This window comes from Lutjanus erythropterus, chromosome 7 (genome assembly GCF_056507025.1).
Source record: "Lutjanus erythropterus isolate fLutEry1 chromosome 7, fLutEry1.hap2, whole genome shotgun sequence".
In the NCBI taxonomy this organism is placed as follows: Eukaryota; Metazoa; Chordata; class Actinopteri; order Lutjaniformes; family Lutjanidae; genus Lutjanus; species Lutjanus erythropterus.
Window position 1 is genome coordinate 25,631,473 of NC_139323.1, and position 21,135 is coordinate 25,652,607.

The 21,135-nt window shown below is 39.4% G+C and overlaps 1 protein-coding gene across 2 annotated transcripts in view; it reads right to left on the reverse strand.

The window, feature by feature from the left end:
- negr1 (neuronal growth regulator 1) overlaps positions 1 to 21,135 on the reverse strand; it is a 191,946-nt gene that overhangs the window by 128,090 nt on the left and 42,721 nt on the right. For both annotated transcript variants that reach the window (XM_084723313.1, XM_084723314.1), the window contains exon 2: positions 4,395 to 4,633. In XM_084723313.1, the coding sequence (XP_084579439.1) occupies positions 4,395 to 4,633 (239 nt within the window). The remainder of the gene's footprint in view (positions 1 to 4,394; positions 4,634 to 21,135) is intronic.

Here is a 21,135-nt window from a genome sequence, read left to right on the forward strand (position 1 = left end):
GTCCTTAGCATACTTCAGTCTGGCTTGAAGCTGTCTCTTCTGCAGAAGTGGATATTTTCTGAGTCTGCAACCTTGCAGTCCATTCCTGTGCAGGTCTCTAGTTATCGTCTTCTTTGAGACTACAATTCCCGACTTGGCTAAATCATTCACTCATGTCTTGGCAGTTGTTCTGGGGTCTTTAGACACATCTCTCACTAGTTTTCTTTCCAGAGTCTTTGAAATCTTTCTCTTCCTACCTCTGCCAGGCTTGTTCTGTACTGTGTGTCTCTCTTCGAATTTCTTGATGATACTTTTCACTCCAGTTTTTGACACTTGGAAGCGCTGTTATAACTTTGTATATCCTTCTCCTGCTTTGTGAGCATCAACAATTCTTTTTCTCAAGTCTAAACCGATTTCTTTTGTTTTTGGCATGATGCTTTCTCAAGTGACAGCTCAAACCCTTACTGAAGTTTTTATACTGTGTGTAAATTGGAAGATAACCCTCAGTTTTAACTTGATTTTACAAGCTTTGAGCATTACAAAGTTAAAGCCCACATTGCACAACACTGGTTTGTGCTATGGCTCAATAAAAAGGTCAGTTCTTAAGGAGGCTAATGATATTGACCCTTGTATTTTTTTTTTCTGAAAAAAATTTTGTTACTGTGTGCAAATAGAAAAAAATAATGCTTTCTAAAGAAAACTATGTTTAGAAATGTTATGTTGAAAATTCACTGCTCTGTTAAAAAAGCACTTAGGAACATTTTGAAAAAAAAAACTTTAAATTTCATAGGGAGGCTAATAATTTTGTCCTCAGCTGTATATGACTTTTTCTCTCCTGATGCCTAAACAAATCTGTTGTTACAAAGTGCTGATACCATTACTGTTTTTCTAAGGCATTCTCCTTTTTTGATCTTTCTTAAACATGATAAAATCTAGCAAGTTAACAAGTTAATGCAGATGACGATGCATGAGTTTAAAAAAAGTATTTTTTAAGGAGTGAGTACTTTTCATTCTCCTTTTTTTAACTGTACTGCTACTCTTTCTTCACGTATAGCTTTGAGCCAATAATCTACTTCACTAGATATGCCAAATAACTTTGTTAAAACATGTCTGCTCTAAATACAGGGATAAAGTGTAGGGTGAGAGCACCTGAGGAGCAACTCCACAAGTTGCTATCTGCCCGGAAGAAAATCGAAGCACCATCTGTCTTTTGATGATGACAGAGAAAAACGCAGAACAAGAGGCAGCTTTCGGCCACAATCCCTGGCCACATCTGGCCACACTTCTTATAACAAAATCAGAAATAAACAACAGTTGCATAAGGAAGTGCCTCCAGGAAAACAGTGAAATCTCCACTTTTTCTCTAAAACCTCTAAAACTTCTAACCTCTGCAAGCACACTAAAGTATGTCGCACATACTGCAGGTGAAAACGTAGCTGGTGAACTAAGGTTTTCTTCATGTCCCACTTTGATCTTTGATGTTATTGACATTGATGTACTGTATCCTAATAGTCTGTTGGGCTTTTTAATGGGTGTGCTGTAAAACAGAGGTCCCCAACCTTTTTTCCTAAGAGCCCCCCCACTTCAATTTATGAAAAACTGAGCCCTCCCCCAGCCTGTGCACACGTGCATTTCACAAAAGAGTAACTGATTATTTCCAATCTTTAAAATCATTCATAATTGTATCCATTTTTTCAATCTTTACCTTTGATACATGTCTCATTTCTAACATTTTTTTCTTAACAACCCAACAGAGTAAACTTATAGACACTCATAAGGATTCATTATCACAGAGCTTGAGAGGTCACAGAGGTGTGGTCAACAAAAGAGCCTATTATTTTTGATTGAGGACAAAAAAATTGCTTTTTAATAGCTCTGTATACAGACATTTGTTGACACTTTTACTTGAGTATAGATATTCAGTACTGTACCCACCTTTGGCTTTGGTTACCTAACCACAAATTGCATAGCCAGCACTTACAGTTTCACAGTAAAGGCCTGCTTATGCCTTTGCATTAAATTGCATTTATTGTAAAGCACATGCAGGATGTGAAGAGTAATAGCAGTATCTGAGCACAAGCTATTTACTGTGTATCAGTCAGATCTGGCTAATACCGAGTCCACTGAATAAAGTCAGTATGGAGGCCAATGCTGATTGGATGAATCTGTTTAAGCTGAATGTGTGGCTTCTGGGAGAGTGACTTATCCATTCACAAGGAGGAAACAAGGACAAAAGGAAAAGAAAGGCTCAAAAGGAAGGGCTGCTTGCTTGAGGAAACTTTAACAAGACGTAAGGCAGTTGATGGACACATTGGCAGTGGCAGAGTGTTGCCCTTGCGACCTTTCTGCTATGGGACAGTCGCTATTACTGCAAAGCACCACGGTCCTCTGACAAGCTGACAAGAGCTGATAGAGAACTGCATTTATATTTTAGTCACTGAGTTAATGTGCATCTACATAAACAACAAATAAGTCTTAATCAAGGATACTTCCAAATTACAGAGAGAGTTTAATTCTGTGACCCTCTGATAACAGGACAGGCTTGTTAACCGTTTCTAAGGTGAATGAGGTGAGCTGCACTCTTATCATCAGTCATGTGCGTGCCAGTTTAATAGACAAGCTCATAAACAGCCACAATCATTCAAAAGGCATTCAGGGCATGTTTAATCGAGGCAACGGCACCACGATATACCCACTCATTTTAGGAGTATAGCGTGAGAAGATGGATGCTGACATGTCATAGCCAGCAGCTTAAAAAATCTTCAATAACAAAATAATTTGAGGGCACAAGTTGTGTTATTTGCTTGTTTTCTTAACAGGACAGAATTCCTGAGAACGTGAATGCTGAATTGTTTTGACTATTCTGTTCACCCCCTCGACAAACTCCAGTGTTTTTGTACTTGATGTGGATCAAGGCAAAGCAAATACTTCCATTTATTGTTTAGAGCAAACCAAACACACTGCAGGTATGATCACACCTCTAAAATAACTTTCCTAAGCTCACTCCGTATGTCATAACAGCAATGCCAGCTGGAGAGCTGTTCCCACTTTCACATTTCACATATAACAGCTCAGACTTCTACAAGCAGTGTGTCTGACCCTTAACTCTTCTAATAAAACGATGCTGCCTGTGTGAAAGTATGCATATATTACAACATTATGTTTCTTTGAAATGAATCCTAACTGCGACTTGAAAACAGAATAATTTCATATGGACTTGTAATACATCTGATTCCTGCTCAGGGATACAACAAGGGCGTTAACAGCCAGGGTATCACACTGTGCTGTGAAATAAAGGCAGGAATTAAAAAGATGAGGTAAAAAAGTGTGTTTTCATTTGACAGGTTAACTAATAACATCACATCCTCGTTAATATTTCAAACTAAACATATGCAGAGCCAAGTGGACCGTTCAGGAATCTTTGCATCAGCCTATTAAAGAAATAGAACATGGCATTTGGAAGATGGATTTTCAGCAGGGCTGTTTTCTTGCTGCTAATCCTCAGCTACCACCCTATTACTTCAACAAGAAACAATTAGGGAACTGTCGTCTGTTAGCTCTCTGTGCCCACAACAGCCTACTTAATGCCCCATAAAACACAGATACACCTACTGACCTTGTTAGACATAGAGATGCTCAAGATGAAGCCCGATTTAGACAGCCTCTCAAGAGCTCAGTGGCAGTTTTATTACGTTAAAGGCCTGAAATTCAAAGCTTTAACACCTGTTAACCAATACGATGGCATGCACAGTGTACCAACTAACTAAGCAAAATTCATTTAGGAGTCCTAAGAATCACATCTTATCTTGTTACCTGCTGTGACAAAACCCACAGAGGCTTGATTAAAGCTTCGTACACAGTCTGCCTCCAGTCATTTAAACCAACAAGATTCTACTTTTTGTTGCATAGCCTACAGGCATAAAGTGTACCCTTAAAAAGAAGAAATTTCTGTTCTGTTGAAAAGATTTTTGTCTTATTGTTTTACACAAAGCGGCAGAATGACTCAAGCTCTTGTTCTTACTCCCGAGTATAGGAGAACAACAATCATTTTTAAAGCACAGATGGTGCCACGTACACCTGTGACCATGAGGTATACGGACAAGACACAAATATTGTCACTACCGAAATCATGTTGGCTAAATGATCCGTGTAATAAGTAAAAAAACAAGATGTTAGATGACAAAAAGGCAGAGGACAGAAATCAGATATAAAAGTACAAAGCAGGTATCCTTGAAATGTCACACCAACCAATTAAGTAACAATAATACCACAAATGGGTTCAGACAACTGAAATCCACCAGTAACTACTGATGAAAATGGGCTAAATCATTCCAATTATTATGTAATACAGTTATATTCATAGAAAAGGACACACAAGCATACAAGTGCCTGTCCAGAATAACGAGCATACGCACCTTTTACAATAAGGTTGAGGAGCTTTGGCCGCGGGTTACGCTCACTCTGAATGGAGCACGTGTACTGGCCGTCATCAGTTACATCCACTTTTTGTATCTGGAGGCTGTACTCATGTTTGTCTCCGACGCTGGACACGATGGACACACGTGGGTCCACAGACCACTTGTCGTTCCCTGCAAAAATGATGCTTGAGCGGTTCAGCCAGGCTCCTTTAGAGATCCCATCCAACAGGTAGCACCTACAGAGACACGAGACACTCCAATTAGCACTGGAGAAATGCTTGTTCACTGAACAGCTGAATAAAGTAGATGTTTTTGAATTACTTATAGGCACAAATGTTAGATATATCAGAATGCGAGTCTTAAAATAAAACACAAAAATCTCAGTAGGTGAGTGTGACTCAACCTGTTATAGCTGCTATATGATTCGATTTCACTTAAGACTAAAATACCCAGAACCATGGGGAATAGTTGTGTAAGGATGAGTGTGCTATTGTTGTTGGACCTTCTAAATGGGCAAAGACATTTGGTGAAAGTGAATTTCTTTGTTATTGTTTTCATCAACAAGTCAAATGTCTGGTTTAGCAGACTTAGATATTTATATTCAGGCAGATCATTCAGTGGCTTCACAGTATTTGAGGTTTATATTTTCAAAAATGTTTTCGTCTCAAACATCCGGCCCTGGTCACTGCAATATAAGAAATAACTTTTAAAGAAAATATCTAGCTCCACTTTCACTAGTTCTGTGTTGTCGTAATAGGGATGTTAACCTTTCAAAGGCTTCAGAGGCTTAAGTTTTAACTGAGTATGAAGACCTTTGAACTGCGACTTACAAAATACAAGTCTGTTCAAAGGAGTTGAATGCACAGTGAGTTCAGTGGCCACTCAAAAACACACAAGTGTATAAAAATGCAGTGTATGAGGTGGACAGAAAATGGCTCAAAACACAGGATACATCAAACCAAAGGTGCACAGGACTGAAAGGAAGTGAAGGACCCTGTAGGCTGACTTTTTCTTCACATTTATAACTCCTGGCCAGGGGTTGTGTTAACCAAACATTTTACATAGTTGTCTGAGTGTTTTTAACGGTAACAGAAGAATCTTAAGACCATCTGTCACAAAACACTAAGAGCAAAGTACTGTACTTCAGACACAACACTGTCAGACAGATCACATCGCAGAGACACATAAATCTATTGAAAAAGATTCCCCTTGGAGCAATTTGGGCATCATTGCTGACCTCGACACTGTACTCAGTGCATCTTGCTATCTGGGTGTTGATTATGCGTTGAAGGGCTACAGACTGGAAGGATTGGAACTACGGGTCAAAGAAGGGTGGAGATTCGCAACTGGTGCAGAAGGAGCGCATGTTGTGAGATTTCTGCAAGTGAGCGCTTGTAGGACCAGGAAATCCCGCGTTTACTTTGCATTGTTCATATTTGCCTGTTTAGGCACACAGGCCGCAGTGTTTTATTGCCCTCCAGCATCACTGTGGGGAAAAAAAATTATTAATTTGCTTAGTGTGGTCTTGACATGAAAAGTGACTACATGGTCTGTGTCTTTGTTCACTTTTTTTCTCCATGCCCTGATACATACATAATCTCTAATTTTGTGCCAGGTCTGAGCCTAAGTGGAGTTAAGAGGAGGGCGGGGTGAGGGAGCACAGGACATCCACGGTAAGGGGCGTGGCTACACGTGATGTGGGCAACAAACCATGGGCAGCTTCTGTCAGACTATCCATGTTCATGGAGAAAGACGCTGAGTTCGCTGCAGCTTTGACAATCACTAGTAGTACATTTGTGGCCTTTTTTGAACAAGTTTTTGTTGAACTTGTGTTGTAGCTAGCTGAGCTAACACTGGCTTATCAGAGAGCTGAGAAACTCTCCATTGTGTGTGCCTTTGCTCCTGGCTGTATATGCATGTAGCTTTTCAAAGTGATCATCGAGAGCTACCCAAACATCTGGTGAGCAAAGTATAGGCCTCGGTCCAACCACAAAAAATCAAACATCCCTGGCTCTGAATGGGATGTATTCTAGGACAGTACACTGATCATGAAGGCCAACGCAATTTACTTTTGAAAGTTAATTGTACAGAGACAAAGGGTCAGTAAATTATACAACATGGTGAGACCAGGGTCACCACTGTCAGAAGGCAGTTGTTTTACTTATCACTGCAGAGCTGTTTGGACTTAGAAAATCGCATCATATTCTGTGACAAATACTGTAATAATGAGTAGGCAAAGAGGCAATCAAGTTTGGCTCTTTAGCTGTCGTCAACACGCCATGCAGACTGCCAGCACCAGAAATAAAGCCACCGAGGAAATCAGTTTGGCACTAACCACAAAGCTCCTCACCCTCTATGCCAAGAAAGTGTCTGTCAGAAAGGCGGGTAGAGGACAATGGTCTAGTCCAAGCTGGTCTCCCCTTCGAGAAGGCGCTGCCCTGGAGGTATTGTGACAAATAAAGTGGCAAACAATGGAGAATGGATAGTAATAAAAACAACACAAGAGAGAAGTCCAGCTCCTCTGGAGAGTCCACACGGACCTGTCCGTTAGTTAGCCCATTGACCACCTGAGCCGTAGTGCTCCTGGCCCTTAGGCAAGATTTACTGAAGGAGCCTCAAGGCAAGTTTCACTGCTTTTTTGCTTTTTTTTCCAACAAAACACGGCTGCACCTGATCTTTGCACTTGAATTTGTGAATTATTTATCTACTGCTTTGACATAATAGTAGATCTATGGGCTTCAAGAGCAAATTTAGCTCTCCAGATTTTAAGACTCCATGGCCATGACCTATGTAAAAATGTATTAAAATAAAGCTCATTTTAAATGCATGTTTTACCTTTGAGAGAAACAGCTTTAAAGTGTAGCAAGGCTCACTGCCTACCTCAGTGATCACAGGCCTTCAGTGACTAATAATTTAACACACTTTTGTTGGACTGCTGAGAGTGCCGGCTTAAGGCCTGAACATTAACGCACAATGCACCTGTTTCCAGCCCACAACCACTGATGTGAACAACTTGTCAACAACTTGCTGGGCTTTCATCATTATATCCTTGTAAAACAGGGTAAACATAAAAAAATGTTTTCTCCAGTACCTGCTATTGATTTCTCTGTTTTCTCGCCCAAAATTGTCCTTACAGAATCAAATATTCACTGGATGTGGGCTGGAAAGTGGCCGTTAAAAAAGTGTACTCCATCAAAAGAGATCAGAAGCTGTGGTCAGCTGGAATATGTCAGTTACAATCTACTTCAGCGGTTTGAAAAATTATCAAAAGGTCTCAAATCACTCCTGCAGCACAACCTGCTTCTCAGCTGTCCGTTCGTGTGATCGGTTTGTTCCAAGCGCTCATAGTTTTGCTGTAATGTGGTTACACAAACTGCTGACCACAGCTACTGCTCCCCGAGAGGAAGGAAATAACAAACTTTTAACAGCAACCTTTCAAGGATAGATTTGGGACGAAGTATCACTTTAACAAAGCGCACAAGTGCCAGAAGTATGGCTGGAGGACACTTCACCCAGACAGGATCTCTACTTGGAGTCTTGACATTTTTCTTCATCTTGATGAACCGGTCCTTGATGCTCTTTTGCTGTTTTTGCAGTTTGCTTATCACCATTGAGTGTCTTCACATTCTCCCTCCAGAAATTATTATTGTTATCTCACTGTGTCTGTAATCTCACACCAAGGAGCCATACAGATGCCCGTATCTATACACCTCTTCACAAAGCTGTGTGTCAAAACAGGCCATTTTTACATTAGCGGTTTGTCTCAGGTGTTGTTGTTGTTGTTTACCGTGGCTGCTTCCTCTGTGTCTTGAATAGGAACTACATGGAAACTCATCACAAGTCTGGCACGAGTTTGACAACCCAGTGTGGCAGATTTAGGCTGCTGCTAGACCAAGCCATTTTGACTGGCTGGGATATCAACCAATTTAACGCAGTGTAGACTCACTGCAAAAAAATTGAAAGAAAAAGTGTAGTCATAATTGTCAGGAGGCTTAAATCTGCCTGAAACATCATCAAACTCTGGAAAATCACTTCTGTCGGTGTCTACTAGGGCTGCAACTAACAATTATTTTCATTATCAATTTATCTGTCAGTCATTTTCTCAATTAACTGATCAGTTTTTTGGTCCATAAAATGTCAGAAAATGGTGAAAAATGTTGATTCCTGTTTCCCAAAACCCAAGGTGACATCCTTAAATGTCTTGTTTTGTCTACAACTGAAAAAGATATTCAGTTTGCTGTCATAGAGGAGCACAGAAACCAGAAAATATTCACATTTAAGGGGCTGAAATCAGAGAATTAAAAAAAAAAAATACAGATTAATCAATCAAAATAGTTTTTGATTAATTTAAAATTTGACAACTACTCAATTAATCGTCACAGTTTGGATGACTGCAGTCGCCAAACACCAAAAATTTAACACAGAGGTGTGGACTCGAGTCACAAATTTTCTGACTCAAGACCCAGCTCAACTCAACTTGGACTTCAATGCCAGTGACTAGTGATGCCACTTGGCCGTGAGCCTTTTGACTTGAAAATATTTGATACCTTACTCTTACAAGCTTTAAGAAATAAAAGTATGCAATTTAAAAAGTGCGCCACGAATGAATTAATTCCCTTCATTAACAGAAAAAACTAACGTTAACATTATTCATTCTCAGTAAGTCGACACTTAATTTTCCACAATCTCTAGATCCACTTTGTTGGTCTGACAACATCCAATCACGTTGCAGGAGAGACCCATTAAGACCTAACGTTGTATTATGTTGCAAAACAATAACTTGGTTCAACCTCTCTAAGGATTACTACAAAGTAACTTCTGTATCACTTTGAACGATGCTTGTTTTTACTAGACAAAGAGGTGGTGTGTCATCAAGATAATTTAACTGGACTATTTCATTTGCTTGTCATCTTTACAGATAAACGAAAGCCAGAGCAGATCCTTCTTAATGCCAGTGAAAAGCAAGGACTTTAGTGATTACATTCCTGTGTTTTAAGATATTTTAAGAAGTTGGCTTGAGTAGGTCCTTTTTCTCTATTTCTCTCAATTTCCCAGAGGAAATTTTATATTTTGTTCTTTCATTCCACGCTGTGACAAAAGTCATTTTGGAATATATAGATGTTAAAACAACATGCTTTTCAAGTCATGTTTTCAGCTAGTTCTTTCTTCTACCACATTTCTCTTGTTTATTCACTGACTCAGGCATAAGGGCTCAAAATGAATAAATCCTAAGGTGGGCTTTGCTTTCATCAAGCCCCTTTTCTCCAGGAGCCCACCAGGATTCAGACTTCCTATGGTTTATACAAAGCTCAGGTAATTATTCCACAGACCTCAGAGCATCCAGTCTGAAGCAGCTTTGACACCCGAAACATGCACTAATTGATACTTTTATTTATCCCTGCTTCTGACGAGTGACTGCAGAGAAACCAGGCTCATTACAAGCCTTTTTTAAAATATATTTTGGCTCACAAATAACAGAGTTCAATTCAAACCCCAGTGATTATGCACAATGTGCAAAAAAAGGAAAGTGATAAGCTGGTGTTTGAATACCTCACATGAATGGAGAGTGATGACAAACCATTAATTACAGTATGGCAGCTGGTAAGAGAAGCAGATTGTAATCCGTTTAGCCAAACTCATTCAAGCTCTTTGATCGGATGCCATAATTAACACTGGGGCATCATTCTGACCCAGATTCTTATTCGCTTTATAAAAATTGTTTTCCAGGTTCCTCAAGTGTAAATATTCTCCCTGGCACCAACTCCACAGATCTCGTCTTCCAAACATATTTCAATGTTTCACAGTCGTGTAGTTCACATTCAGCAGTTTTTTTTTCCTCCACATTTGGCAGAAGAAGTGAATACACTTCTGGATGGGTCCCTCTGTAGTCTGAGATATGTTGTTATGTAACCGTTATATAATAAACACAGAGGACGTTAAAACTTTAAGCTATGCAGACCCCGTGTAAGCTCACTATATGTTTTTCCTCACTCATACTAAGAGGAAATCACTTCCACCTATTTTGAGATTTGAGATTCAGCCTTATATGTTTTTTGCCTCAAGTGAAATGCTGAATAAGGCCCATGGGATCTTGTTTTTCCCCTCCTATATCATTAGCATTTTTGCAAATATATGTAAAAGACACCTTCAACCACCAATGATTTACCTAAAAACGACAAAAACTTTTTTGGGCCAACAAAGTTGTTGTGGTGAACATGCTAGTGAACAGTTAGGCATCCAGCAGACACGAAGCAACATGAGAAGTCTAAAAGCAAAAGGGTTTTTGCAGCTGTGACACTGAACAAAAACAATAAAGATGCAGGCTGTAAAAACAAAACAACAAGTTGAAAGATGCTAAAACAAATTTCCATATAAAGCGTACTGAAGGCTGGTGGGCCAGTTGCACAGCAGACATTTTGACATGTCATACCGGAAAACTCACAGGTGCATTAATGACTGTTGCATTCAACTTATGGGAGGTCGTTCTATTGTACCTGCTGGTTCACTGTCACTGTTTCTGAGACGCTTAATGGAACTGAGCTGTAATTACCATTATTAAGACCACCTGTGTTTTCTGCTGTGTCATTAGTCCATTTATTCTTCAATACAAAGTGTCAGCTGACAGAACTGATGTCACACGATGGGTTACAGTCATGTTACAGAGACAGTGTGCATTGTTACTATGGCAACCCAGGCCACGCCCAGCTATGCAGTTTACTATAAGTCGAAACTTTGTATAATTCTGGAAAAAAAAAAGTCTTAAAGGACCAGTGTGCAACATTTAGGTGCATCTAGTGGTGAGCTTGCAGCAGCAAACACGTAGGAAAACCTACAGCGGACACAAAACAAAAATGAAACACCATGTCTAAAGCCAGTGTTTGTACATTTTGTGTTATTGTAGAAACCAGGGGCGTTACAATTACAATTCACAAACAATAGCTGGCACCCAGAGTGGATTGTACCCCACAGTACACCGCTGATACTGTGAGTACATACCTCAATGTTTCCACTGGTTTTATTTGATGCCATAGTAACATTGCATGAACATGAACTTCTATTTCTCTTTTGTGTCAGCAAACCCAATACACGGCCTTTCAGTCACATGTTAGGGCTCAGGCTACCCACAAGGCCATCTTTGCTAAAGGGAGGCTGGCGGCTTTCTGCAAGTGAGGACTCAATTGTTTAACAATGGCACAGCCATCAATGCTGGAAAAAAAAGGTTAAATTAAAACTCAAATTGAATCGTGACTTTAAAATCAAAAGTCGAATTGAATCGTGGAATTGGAGAACTGTGTCACCTCTAGAAACATGAAAACATACATACGTAGATATAAAACAGCTCATGTTAAGGAATTATAAAAACACAATTATTCCTATTTTTAGGTAATTACACACCAATGAAAACATACTATAATTATTAGACCCCTCGTTTAATGTAATCTGCCCATAAATCTTACACACTGGACCTTTAAGAAATGAGAAGAGGACAACACGATAGTGATACGATCTTCTTTACTACAACAAGGGAAAATATCTGAAAAATTCCACCTCCAACCACAGCTTGTCTGACACATATTGGTCACATCTGTCATCATTCGAATAAAGCAACACTCCATACTAAAATCTATCAAAACAGACAGCCCTGTATCATTTCTGTCCTTCGGCACGCTGAATGACACTTAATCACTGAAGCATAAATCAAAGATCAGCTACTGAGAAGACCACCTGGAATATTTCATTTACCAGTCCGAGCTACTACTACTACTCAGAAATTTAGTGGTGTACAATATCATTGCAGTGGAACATCTGCTTAAAGACAGTGCTTTTGTGTTTCGGTTAATAGCAGCACCCACTTAACCGGCTTGAATGAAATAAGTGTTTTGAAGAGTATAATGAGAGAGTGTGATACAGCCATAAAAACGGATGAGGAAAACCTTTTAATCGAGAAGTCAGGGGCAGATGTTCCGTTCCATTCTAGGCCTTTCACACATAAAGAGAGAGATGCTGTGATGACTGTACCTGCACTGTACGCTCTACAACCTTTACGACGACTCACTGCCCTCAACAGAGCTCAGCTGTCCAATGAATCCTCAAATGAGAAAATGCATTTCACACTGACTGACTGGATGTTGAAGCACTAGTGAAAGGAGGCTAGGTGAGACCGCGGCGTGAAAATCCGAGGTCTTCTCTGATGTGAAGTCTTTTTTTAGATTGCTGAGGTAAAACTGCTTCATTAGTCACATTAAAGAACAGCAGGAATGATGGAAATAAAGGAGGGTGTTACATGTACCAAGGGTAATCTGTATTTAATGAACACATTTTCATTATCAGTTATTCTGCCTATTACTTTCTTGCTGATGTCATTAGGTCTAGAAATAGTCAGAAAACAGTGAAAAATTACCATCACAGTTGACATATTTTAATTGCTCATTTTGACCAAAAAAAAAAAGATAATCAGTTTATGTCTCTGAACCAACAAAGCTGGTTAAATTCTCCCTTTTACTCCTTTGTAATCCACAATACTTTGATTAGTAACTGTAATTCAATTATAGAGATGCACCAATCCTATCCAATGCCAGTATCGGGGGTCAGTATTGGTGTATTCATTCATGTATTCAAGTCCTCCGTTGTTATTTAGATATGTACTTGTAGTTTTCATAACCTTACTGCTACTACCTGAAATAATAATAATAATAATAATAATAATAATAATAATAATAATAATAATAATAATAATATCAGTATACAGTAGGATTGGCATCTGCAGATATCTAAATTCAGGTTTCGGGTTGGAACTGAAAAAAGTATTTGAGCATCTCTATTTTGATAATACATTTTATGTCAGTGACTGTAACAAATTTCAATTATGTTTATTTTTTAATTTTAAGCCTGGTGGAGATAATAAAGCTAGTGTAACCTAGTTTAACATATTGTAATATTGCAAAGTTAACAACTGGAGTGGGATTCATAATAACAATAGGTCCGTTTTTCATATGTAGGTGTGTAATGTTGTGTGTGGACTGTGGACTGACAGGAATCATTTTTACTCTGTCATGAGGTTGAGATGAGACTTGAGTATTTCTGTGGGCGTAGGAGGGGTCAGGAACATCCACTCCTGTGCACCCTCTACTCACTATCTGGTGAAAAGAAGTCTCCTTTTCAATAACCCTCTTACACATTATTGGCCTATTTTCATAAGCGATTCTCCAACAGTTTGGTATTTTCCTAACCTTGAAATATTCTTTGCCCATCTGTGTGATACTCTGGCGCCGAGTGCCAAGCAACAGAGAATGCGGCCCGCAGGTGCGAGGAGCACATAGCAGGTTTTTGGTATTTTGGTGGAAAATGCGTCTGAAAGACTGTGCTGAGAGTGGATGTCTCAGCACCATCTGATCTGTTTCTGGTGGAACGTCAACCTGCTGCCTCGTTGGTGATTTTATCAACAAGAGCAAACTATATACTTACAACAAATAAGCGGTAATAGCAGAATAATTATTTCATGTAAATAAAGCATTTTAATTTAAAACACAACCAATGTTTCTGACTCAGCATGAGTGATTCTGAGTATCTGTTGTCCACAGCTTTATGAAAAGCTTCTCCTTCACATTAAATCCCTGCAGCCATCTGAAGGCAATAAGACAGATACGCTGATGAATCTGCAGGTTCTGATTTGCGCCAGAACACAGTGCCGTTACGCACAGCTGTCCACTGTGTTTAGATCGTGAAAAGACACATCACCAAGCTCCTGACGACTTCTACACACATCAGATGGGTCTGTTATAACTCAGCGTTCTGCCTTTTTATCTGGGAGACATCAGATTACTGGATCTTATTAATCCTGTGCGTCACAGCCTCCTTTCCAACTTAAAAAAAACAGTTCAGCTGTTCATGTTTTATGTACTGCTGTGAAACACTTTAAGATATGGCGTAACCATTTGCAACAGTGCCATTACGACTAAAAACAGCGTTGGATTGATGTGATCATATAAACTGCTTCACCAAACATTACTTATTTATAACATCATTGTACTAATTAATTGTTGCTGCAGATTTGTGATGCTGTGTGTTCACATTGCATCGCTCTACACCATCCAGACAACAACATGATTTCCTGGAAAAGCTGATTTTTTTTCTGTCGAGCTACTGTCGTCATGTGCTGCTGTGACTGGCTCAGCTGTTTCATAGCAATGAGAACAGTGATGTGAAACCATATTTATTAATCACCGCACCCTCCGATCTATATTAACCTTCAGCCAGCCCTTTTGCACTTTGCACCACTGCACCTAGATGAACCAAAATAGCAACTGTGCTTGGAGGCGCCAACTCAATCCATGCACACATAACTTACCGCCCTGTGTTTTTCATTGCACTTGAACAATGAAACAGTACATTTTGTACTGAGGGGAAAGTAAAAGTCTTTGTTTCTGTCACTGTGTATTATCACTGACTGCACTCTGGTTATGATCAGAGTTTTGAAGAATTCTGGTTATGTTCTGGGCATGTAAACAACATATATCCTGATTCCAGAAAAACGGATATGGCCTTATCCTGGTTTGGAGAAACCAGAACAGAGTGAGATGGTGAGAGATCAAGATACAACTGCAGATGATCAGAAATAGGTTTTGCATGTTCCATGTGAACATTATAATCAAAACCAAAGAAAAATCCTCAGAACCAGGATACTTGCGCACACGTAAACAGAACCACTGTGTGGACAGTAAATGCAGAAAAATGATGGTGTATGCTTATAAAACTCAGAGAGCAACAAATTAGCAATATTTTTGGGAAAATAGTTACATGAATGACAAGGACTGCTGCTAAAAAAGACTTCCACTTGAACTCTGAAAAGATTATTTTTCACTATTTTCTGACAAATGAATGGTCAATTACTCTGCACATAACTGACAGATTTATAATTTATAGTATATGCAATTTTTGTCAGTAGGCAGTTTCTTAATTTTTAACAGGGAGGATGGAGCCGGTTTGTTTTTTTGACACACGACCAGCAAACTAACTCATGAATGACTCTGTTGGTTCTGTATTTTCTAACAAAAATAAAAAAAAATTAATACCCCATGTCACTTGAGCACAGAGGCAGGTTTGTGTATGCTTGCTGGAGGTTTGGTATTTTAGGGGTGGGGTGTTGAGTTGTTGCAGAGAAAGAGGGAGAATGAGGACATACTGTAGTGCTGTGCAACTAAGGTACAGAGCACCAGGCTCTTAATCCCTAAAATAATCCTGTCGACTGTGGCCGGTGGGACACATCTGAAGCCTTCTAGCTATAATCCACACAGACCCAATGCTGAAACCAACACCTAACATCACAGACACAGAGAACAGTATAAAAACCATCCCACAGCCATTAGAAGCACCAAAATCTTGCTGCAAGTGTGGACGCTTTGAAGTTGATCTATTCTGATTCTGATTCTTTTTTTTTTTTTATTTCAATATCATTTTGCACTGGCGCTAAGATGGAGCGGCAAGAAATTGTCAGACTCCCTACTACATATAAAATCAATGGCCCCTCTCTGTTACCACAGCAGTTATTACTACAAACCTGGTACAGCATCACCTTGTCCCCTCCAGCTTTGGGTCCCCTTAAGGTGCACCTGCCCTCCTCCCTGCCAGTGCATACAAATGAAGTGACCCGTGCTGGAATGGCTTTGGTTGAATGGTTTTGACTTATTTCACATGCAGCTGAGTAAAAGCAGCCCACAATATGAAACTAGGAAAAGACAATGTCTGTGCTGTGGCTCCTCTTTTCCCTTGTTTCCGTCCCTCACACGTGCAAGATTTCACAAGCTGTTTATTTCAATTTGAGAACAAGTCAACACCGGTCTATCCACTAGAACTAATTCATGTACAGAAAATCTTTCAAAGCTCTACACGAGTAATCTCTGGATTAATTCACATTATTGATTCTTTTTTTTTTTTTTCCCAAGAATTGACATTGACTGAATGAATTCGACTTTGAGTGAATAAAGATGAATGGGCTGTACAAATTAGTGGTTGAATAAAAGTTGAGAGCTGGAATTCTGAGAGGATAAAGAGGTAGCCTTTGCTGAGGCATAATGGGCGAGCATTTTTCCACGCCAGACAATTCCCCCTTATAAATATGTGAATGAGCTCTGTGTAATACATTCACATCAAAACTGAGTCTACTGCACATGCAGATACTGTTAAATGTCACATTCAAAACCCAGCTAGACAAAGCATGATCAAACATTCAAGCAGTCCACTGTGTCATTATCTGTTAAGCAAATAGAACAGTGTCTGGGAATCTATTACCTAAGGCAAACTCTGCAGTTATTCAATATCACTGTCAGATAGTACTTCTGTGACACACTATTGGACCACGAAGTCAGTGCCACTGAATAACAACTATTGCTACAAAAGATAACTATAGGGCAATTAGGATTACCACTGCTGCCCCCTGAAAGTTGATGAGTCGAATCATCAGTCAGAGACTCCTCTAGTGAGATTCTTCAAGAGGAGCAGTCGTTTTTGTTTTTTTGTTTTTTGTCAGTGTGCATTACAATAACAGGATAAAACAAATAGAAATAAAGAAAACAAAAGTGCACTGCAATGAGGAATTGTAAACAACTGATATCACACTGCTTGCTAAAAAATATCAATGTGAGAACATGCGCTGGAAATTGACTGATGATGAACATTTCAGGTGAAACCTGAGGTGGAGTGGTTGGTAAACAAGTTTTGGCCAGGGATGCCCAGGCCAAATGTGAAAACGGATGATGACACAAAAAACTTGAGCCACTTCTCAGTTCTCATTCTCGCATGCTGATTAACCCAAAGGAGCACTTCATCCCCAGCATGATTTGTATATCAATTATTCATCCTTTCTTGCCTTGTGTTGCCTCCATGTGAATGTATAAAGAATCCAAAACATGGTATCCAGACTTGCCGAAGTTGATGGTGCTCCATTTTTTAAAGCAGCAAAGCTACATCAAAACATCAGTTTAAAAAATCTCACACAACTCACACAGTATAATAGAAGTCTCTTTTATCTTTGTATGCTCAATGCTTCCAAAAAAACTGCAAACTAGTACTACATCTGTACACTATACACTCATGCATGAAGCTGAGGGCAACAGCTGTATGTGTGTGGAGGTTACAATTATATACTATAACCTGAGAGCTTGCAATATCTGTTGCAAACAATCACTCCGTCATTTTATGTTTTAAATATAACTCTAATGTTACCCTAACTCTTCTTACGATATATTATGCTCGTTTGATAGTAAGCGAGCTTATAGCTATAGTTTCTCAGCAGAAATACGTACAAAGCATCGTTTTGATCTGCTCCCTGTTCACCTGTTAGAGTACTGCATTATACTGCCGATACAAAATAAACACTTCCTGTATCTGTTCCAAAAAAAAAGCCCTCTAGCATTTCAGTGGACAAAAATAATTTCTTAGCAAGGCTTTTATTGTGGAACATTTGCAGGAACCTGTCGTGAAAACTCATTGACTTGCAGCTCCACTCATTCATGGGCTTTTATGTCCCACTCCAGAGCTGCTGAGTAACGTGCAACACCTATTGGTGAAATACAGTATTACCAGTCCAGTTTGACTTAATATTAAACTGACCAACAATACTCCTATACCAGATGCTGTAACCAAATAAAAAACGATTGGTATTGTCTGAGTGTCAGCCGATATGTCTTTTAGACGATCGGCAATCAGGATCGGTGACAAAAAAAAGTGATGGGGGCATCACTTTACAAACTGAGTCTTAAAATCACCACAAATGATAAAACTAACTGTGATGGAAGCCGAGAGGAGTGATAAAAACCAAGGGCATCATGACACCAGTGGCTGACAGTGCTGTAGGAGTGTGGCACGACAAGCACTCTATGGAACTGTGTGGAAATCTGCCATCTTCACATCTTAGACAATGAAAAGAGACAATAAAAGGTGAGGTAGGCAAAAACAAGAGGCTGATGTAGGCTGATATAGGAGTTTAGTGTCGCATTAAAGTGAAAAAAAAAGTACAGTCAAATTGTATTGAACGGCCAAATCTATTCGACTGACACACTCCAGCACCTATATGCTTAAACAGCATTAATTTTTCTAACATGCAGCCATCTTAAAAACACATCTAAGCAAAGGCCAGGGGCAGATCGCCTGAACAGATTTACTAGTAAACAGTTCTCATCCGAACTTCCAGTAGCAATGACTCACAGTGATAAACACTTAGGAGATGAATGAGCCTCTATTTCTTTCATGAAACTGAAGCATGCTGCAGGCTTAAGACACATTTTAAATCACTTCAGTTATTTTAGTTTGCTCCAGGCCTCCTGCAGTGCAGAGAATTTTCCTTCTTGGACAAAACAATACACTTCATTGTACCGAGCACTATTAATGTCAGAAAGGCACTTGAAAATGCCTTTTTTTACTGGCAAAAAAAATATTCAGACATTATCTACAGTAACTCTACACCCGAGCGAGAGTGGGCTAAGCGATTTGATCCACTATGCCCTTAAAGTCCAAGCAGAGCTGGGAGGAAGTATCAGTGGCCTTCGACAGTGTATTTTCAGATCATCCCTCTTTCAATAATAATATCAGATTTTGTTTACAGAGGCTAACACTAGCTTGAAGTGTCAAATGCAAAGGAGAGTTGTTACTGAAGATGGAGTAAACAGGCCTTTTCCCCAGTGACTAACAGGACTTTAACCTTGTGTTTTACTTTTAACACTCAGCCTTAACGACTCCTGGTGGAGAGCTCTGTGCTTACAGCTTGTATGTATGCACTAATATGAGAGAGAGCTATAGGATAGCTAACTAAAAAGCAAACCGCTCGGTCCCTTTAGGTACCCGTCAGGTGACTCTAATTACTCGTGGATGCAGAGACCACCAACAACGTATCTCCCAAATCAAATTACCCTGTCCTTCAAAACTGATGGTTCAACACCGCACAATGCCGTCTCCCTGTGGTTCCAGCATGAAGGGGGACTGACAATTTAACAAATACTTTCCAAGAAAGTTATGAAGAGGGTCATCCTTGAAACTCAACTGCTGTCCCCAAAAAACAATGAGAGGCATTCACAGCTTCCAGTTTTTGCCATTTTGTTTTTTATTAATGCACCAATTGTGAGCTTGTAATGACTGACTGGCATTTGACATTCACCATGAATACATGTCTGTGTATTTCCTCCCTTATGGAAAGAAGGGAGGGGAGATAATATGCAATAGCTGGGAAGGAGAGGAGAATATAAATAAGGCAGATAAGTGCATTTCTACTGTGTATTAAACATCCAGGGATCAAACTGAGGGAAGCAGTGGGTGGTTGACAAACCCCCCCAAACAAGCACTCATGGATGTCAGGGTGCTACAACGTTGCCTGGGTGCTGTGAGCCTTTTAATTATGCTTCATTTGATTTTCTATATTGCATATTGTGTGGACAGAAAACAGTACACCATATAACTTATTATGGGTTTTCTCTCCCTCGTGGCTGGGGTTGGGTACCGCACTCAGATTCCTATTCCTATCCTATTTGTACCTTTTAATTTAAATTTGTATAGTATTCTTATTTGTATAGAATATTCTTATTTGCACATAACTCTTGTATTTAACTTTTTTTATCTTATTGTTCCACTGCGCCATAGGTTCATGTGTACTTTGTACATTTGGTGAATAAAGCGATTCTGATTCTTATTCAGTGCTTTTAAGGGTACCAGCCAAATTATGCTGGAATACCGATTCATGTTAATTCAATTGGTGCAAAATTCCAGTACCTAGTCGTGCATTTGGGTGAGACAGTTATAGCTAGGAGGCCATTAGAGAGAAAAAGAGAGCACGTTACTCCTGCAGTAGCGCACAGTCAGTCACGTGTTTCCTCCAACACACAAACAAAAGCCATAAACGCCCTGCTGACAGACTGACAGGCTGGAGGGTGTAGGGGATCCAGAGGGAAGTAGGGATTTTACTCAGTATCGTGTATCGTGTGTAAAACGTTCAAAATAAATGACAAAATGTTTGAAATAAATAATGAAAATGTTGAAATTGAAAATTATTATGTACTATTATTTTGTTATTACGGAGAACCGTTTCATCCATCTAGGACTCGATTTTCGATTTTCTCGATTAATCAATCTGGTCTATAAAATGTCCAAAAATAGTAAAGAAAATCACACATGGCCTCCCCAAGATGTCCTCCTTTAGTCTTTAAGTTCCACAAGCAACTGTCCCAATATTTAGCTTAATATTGCATAAGATAAACAAAAAAAAACATCAAGCTGTCATAACTGAGAAACTGAAACTAGGAAAGTTACCTGAAGGAGCAATATACAGCATTTGCACATGCAAAAATGGGTACAGCAGTCCCTATAGTGACTGAATATTAAACAGGCTGAAATCCTATTTAATAAACAATCTATGGTTGCAGCAAGTTGCTTCCCACCACTCCCTCCTTCCCAGACTTGGGGAAGTGCTGCATGCTGTAGGAACACATCATGAATTGACAATAACAAGCAACAACGAGTCCTACACTGTAAGTTGATCAGCTGTTTGTAACTGTCAGTTGTCTGTCAATGTAAGTTAAGCCCGTTATCCTGAAAACAAAAGCCCACTGCTACGAAAATACACACTCTGGACTTTGACTGCCTGTCTCACTGCCTGCCTTCAGAGAAACGAGTATTTCAACTTAACATGTTTCCTTTATCTCTGATGACATATCATGGTAATTTTATGATTTATTACGATCAATGGCAGCATGGC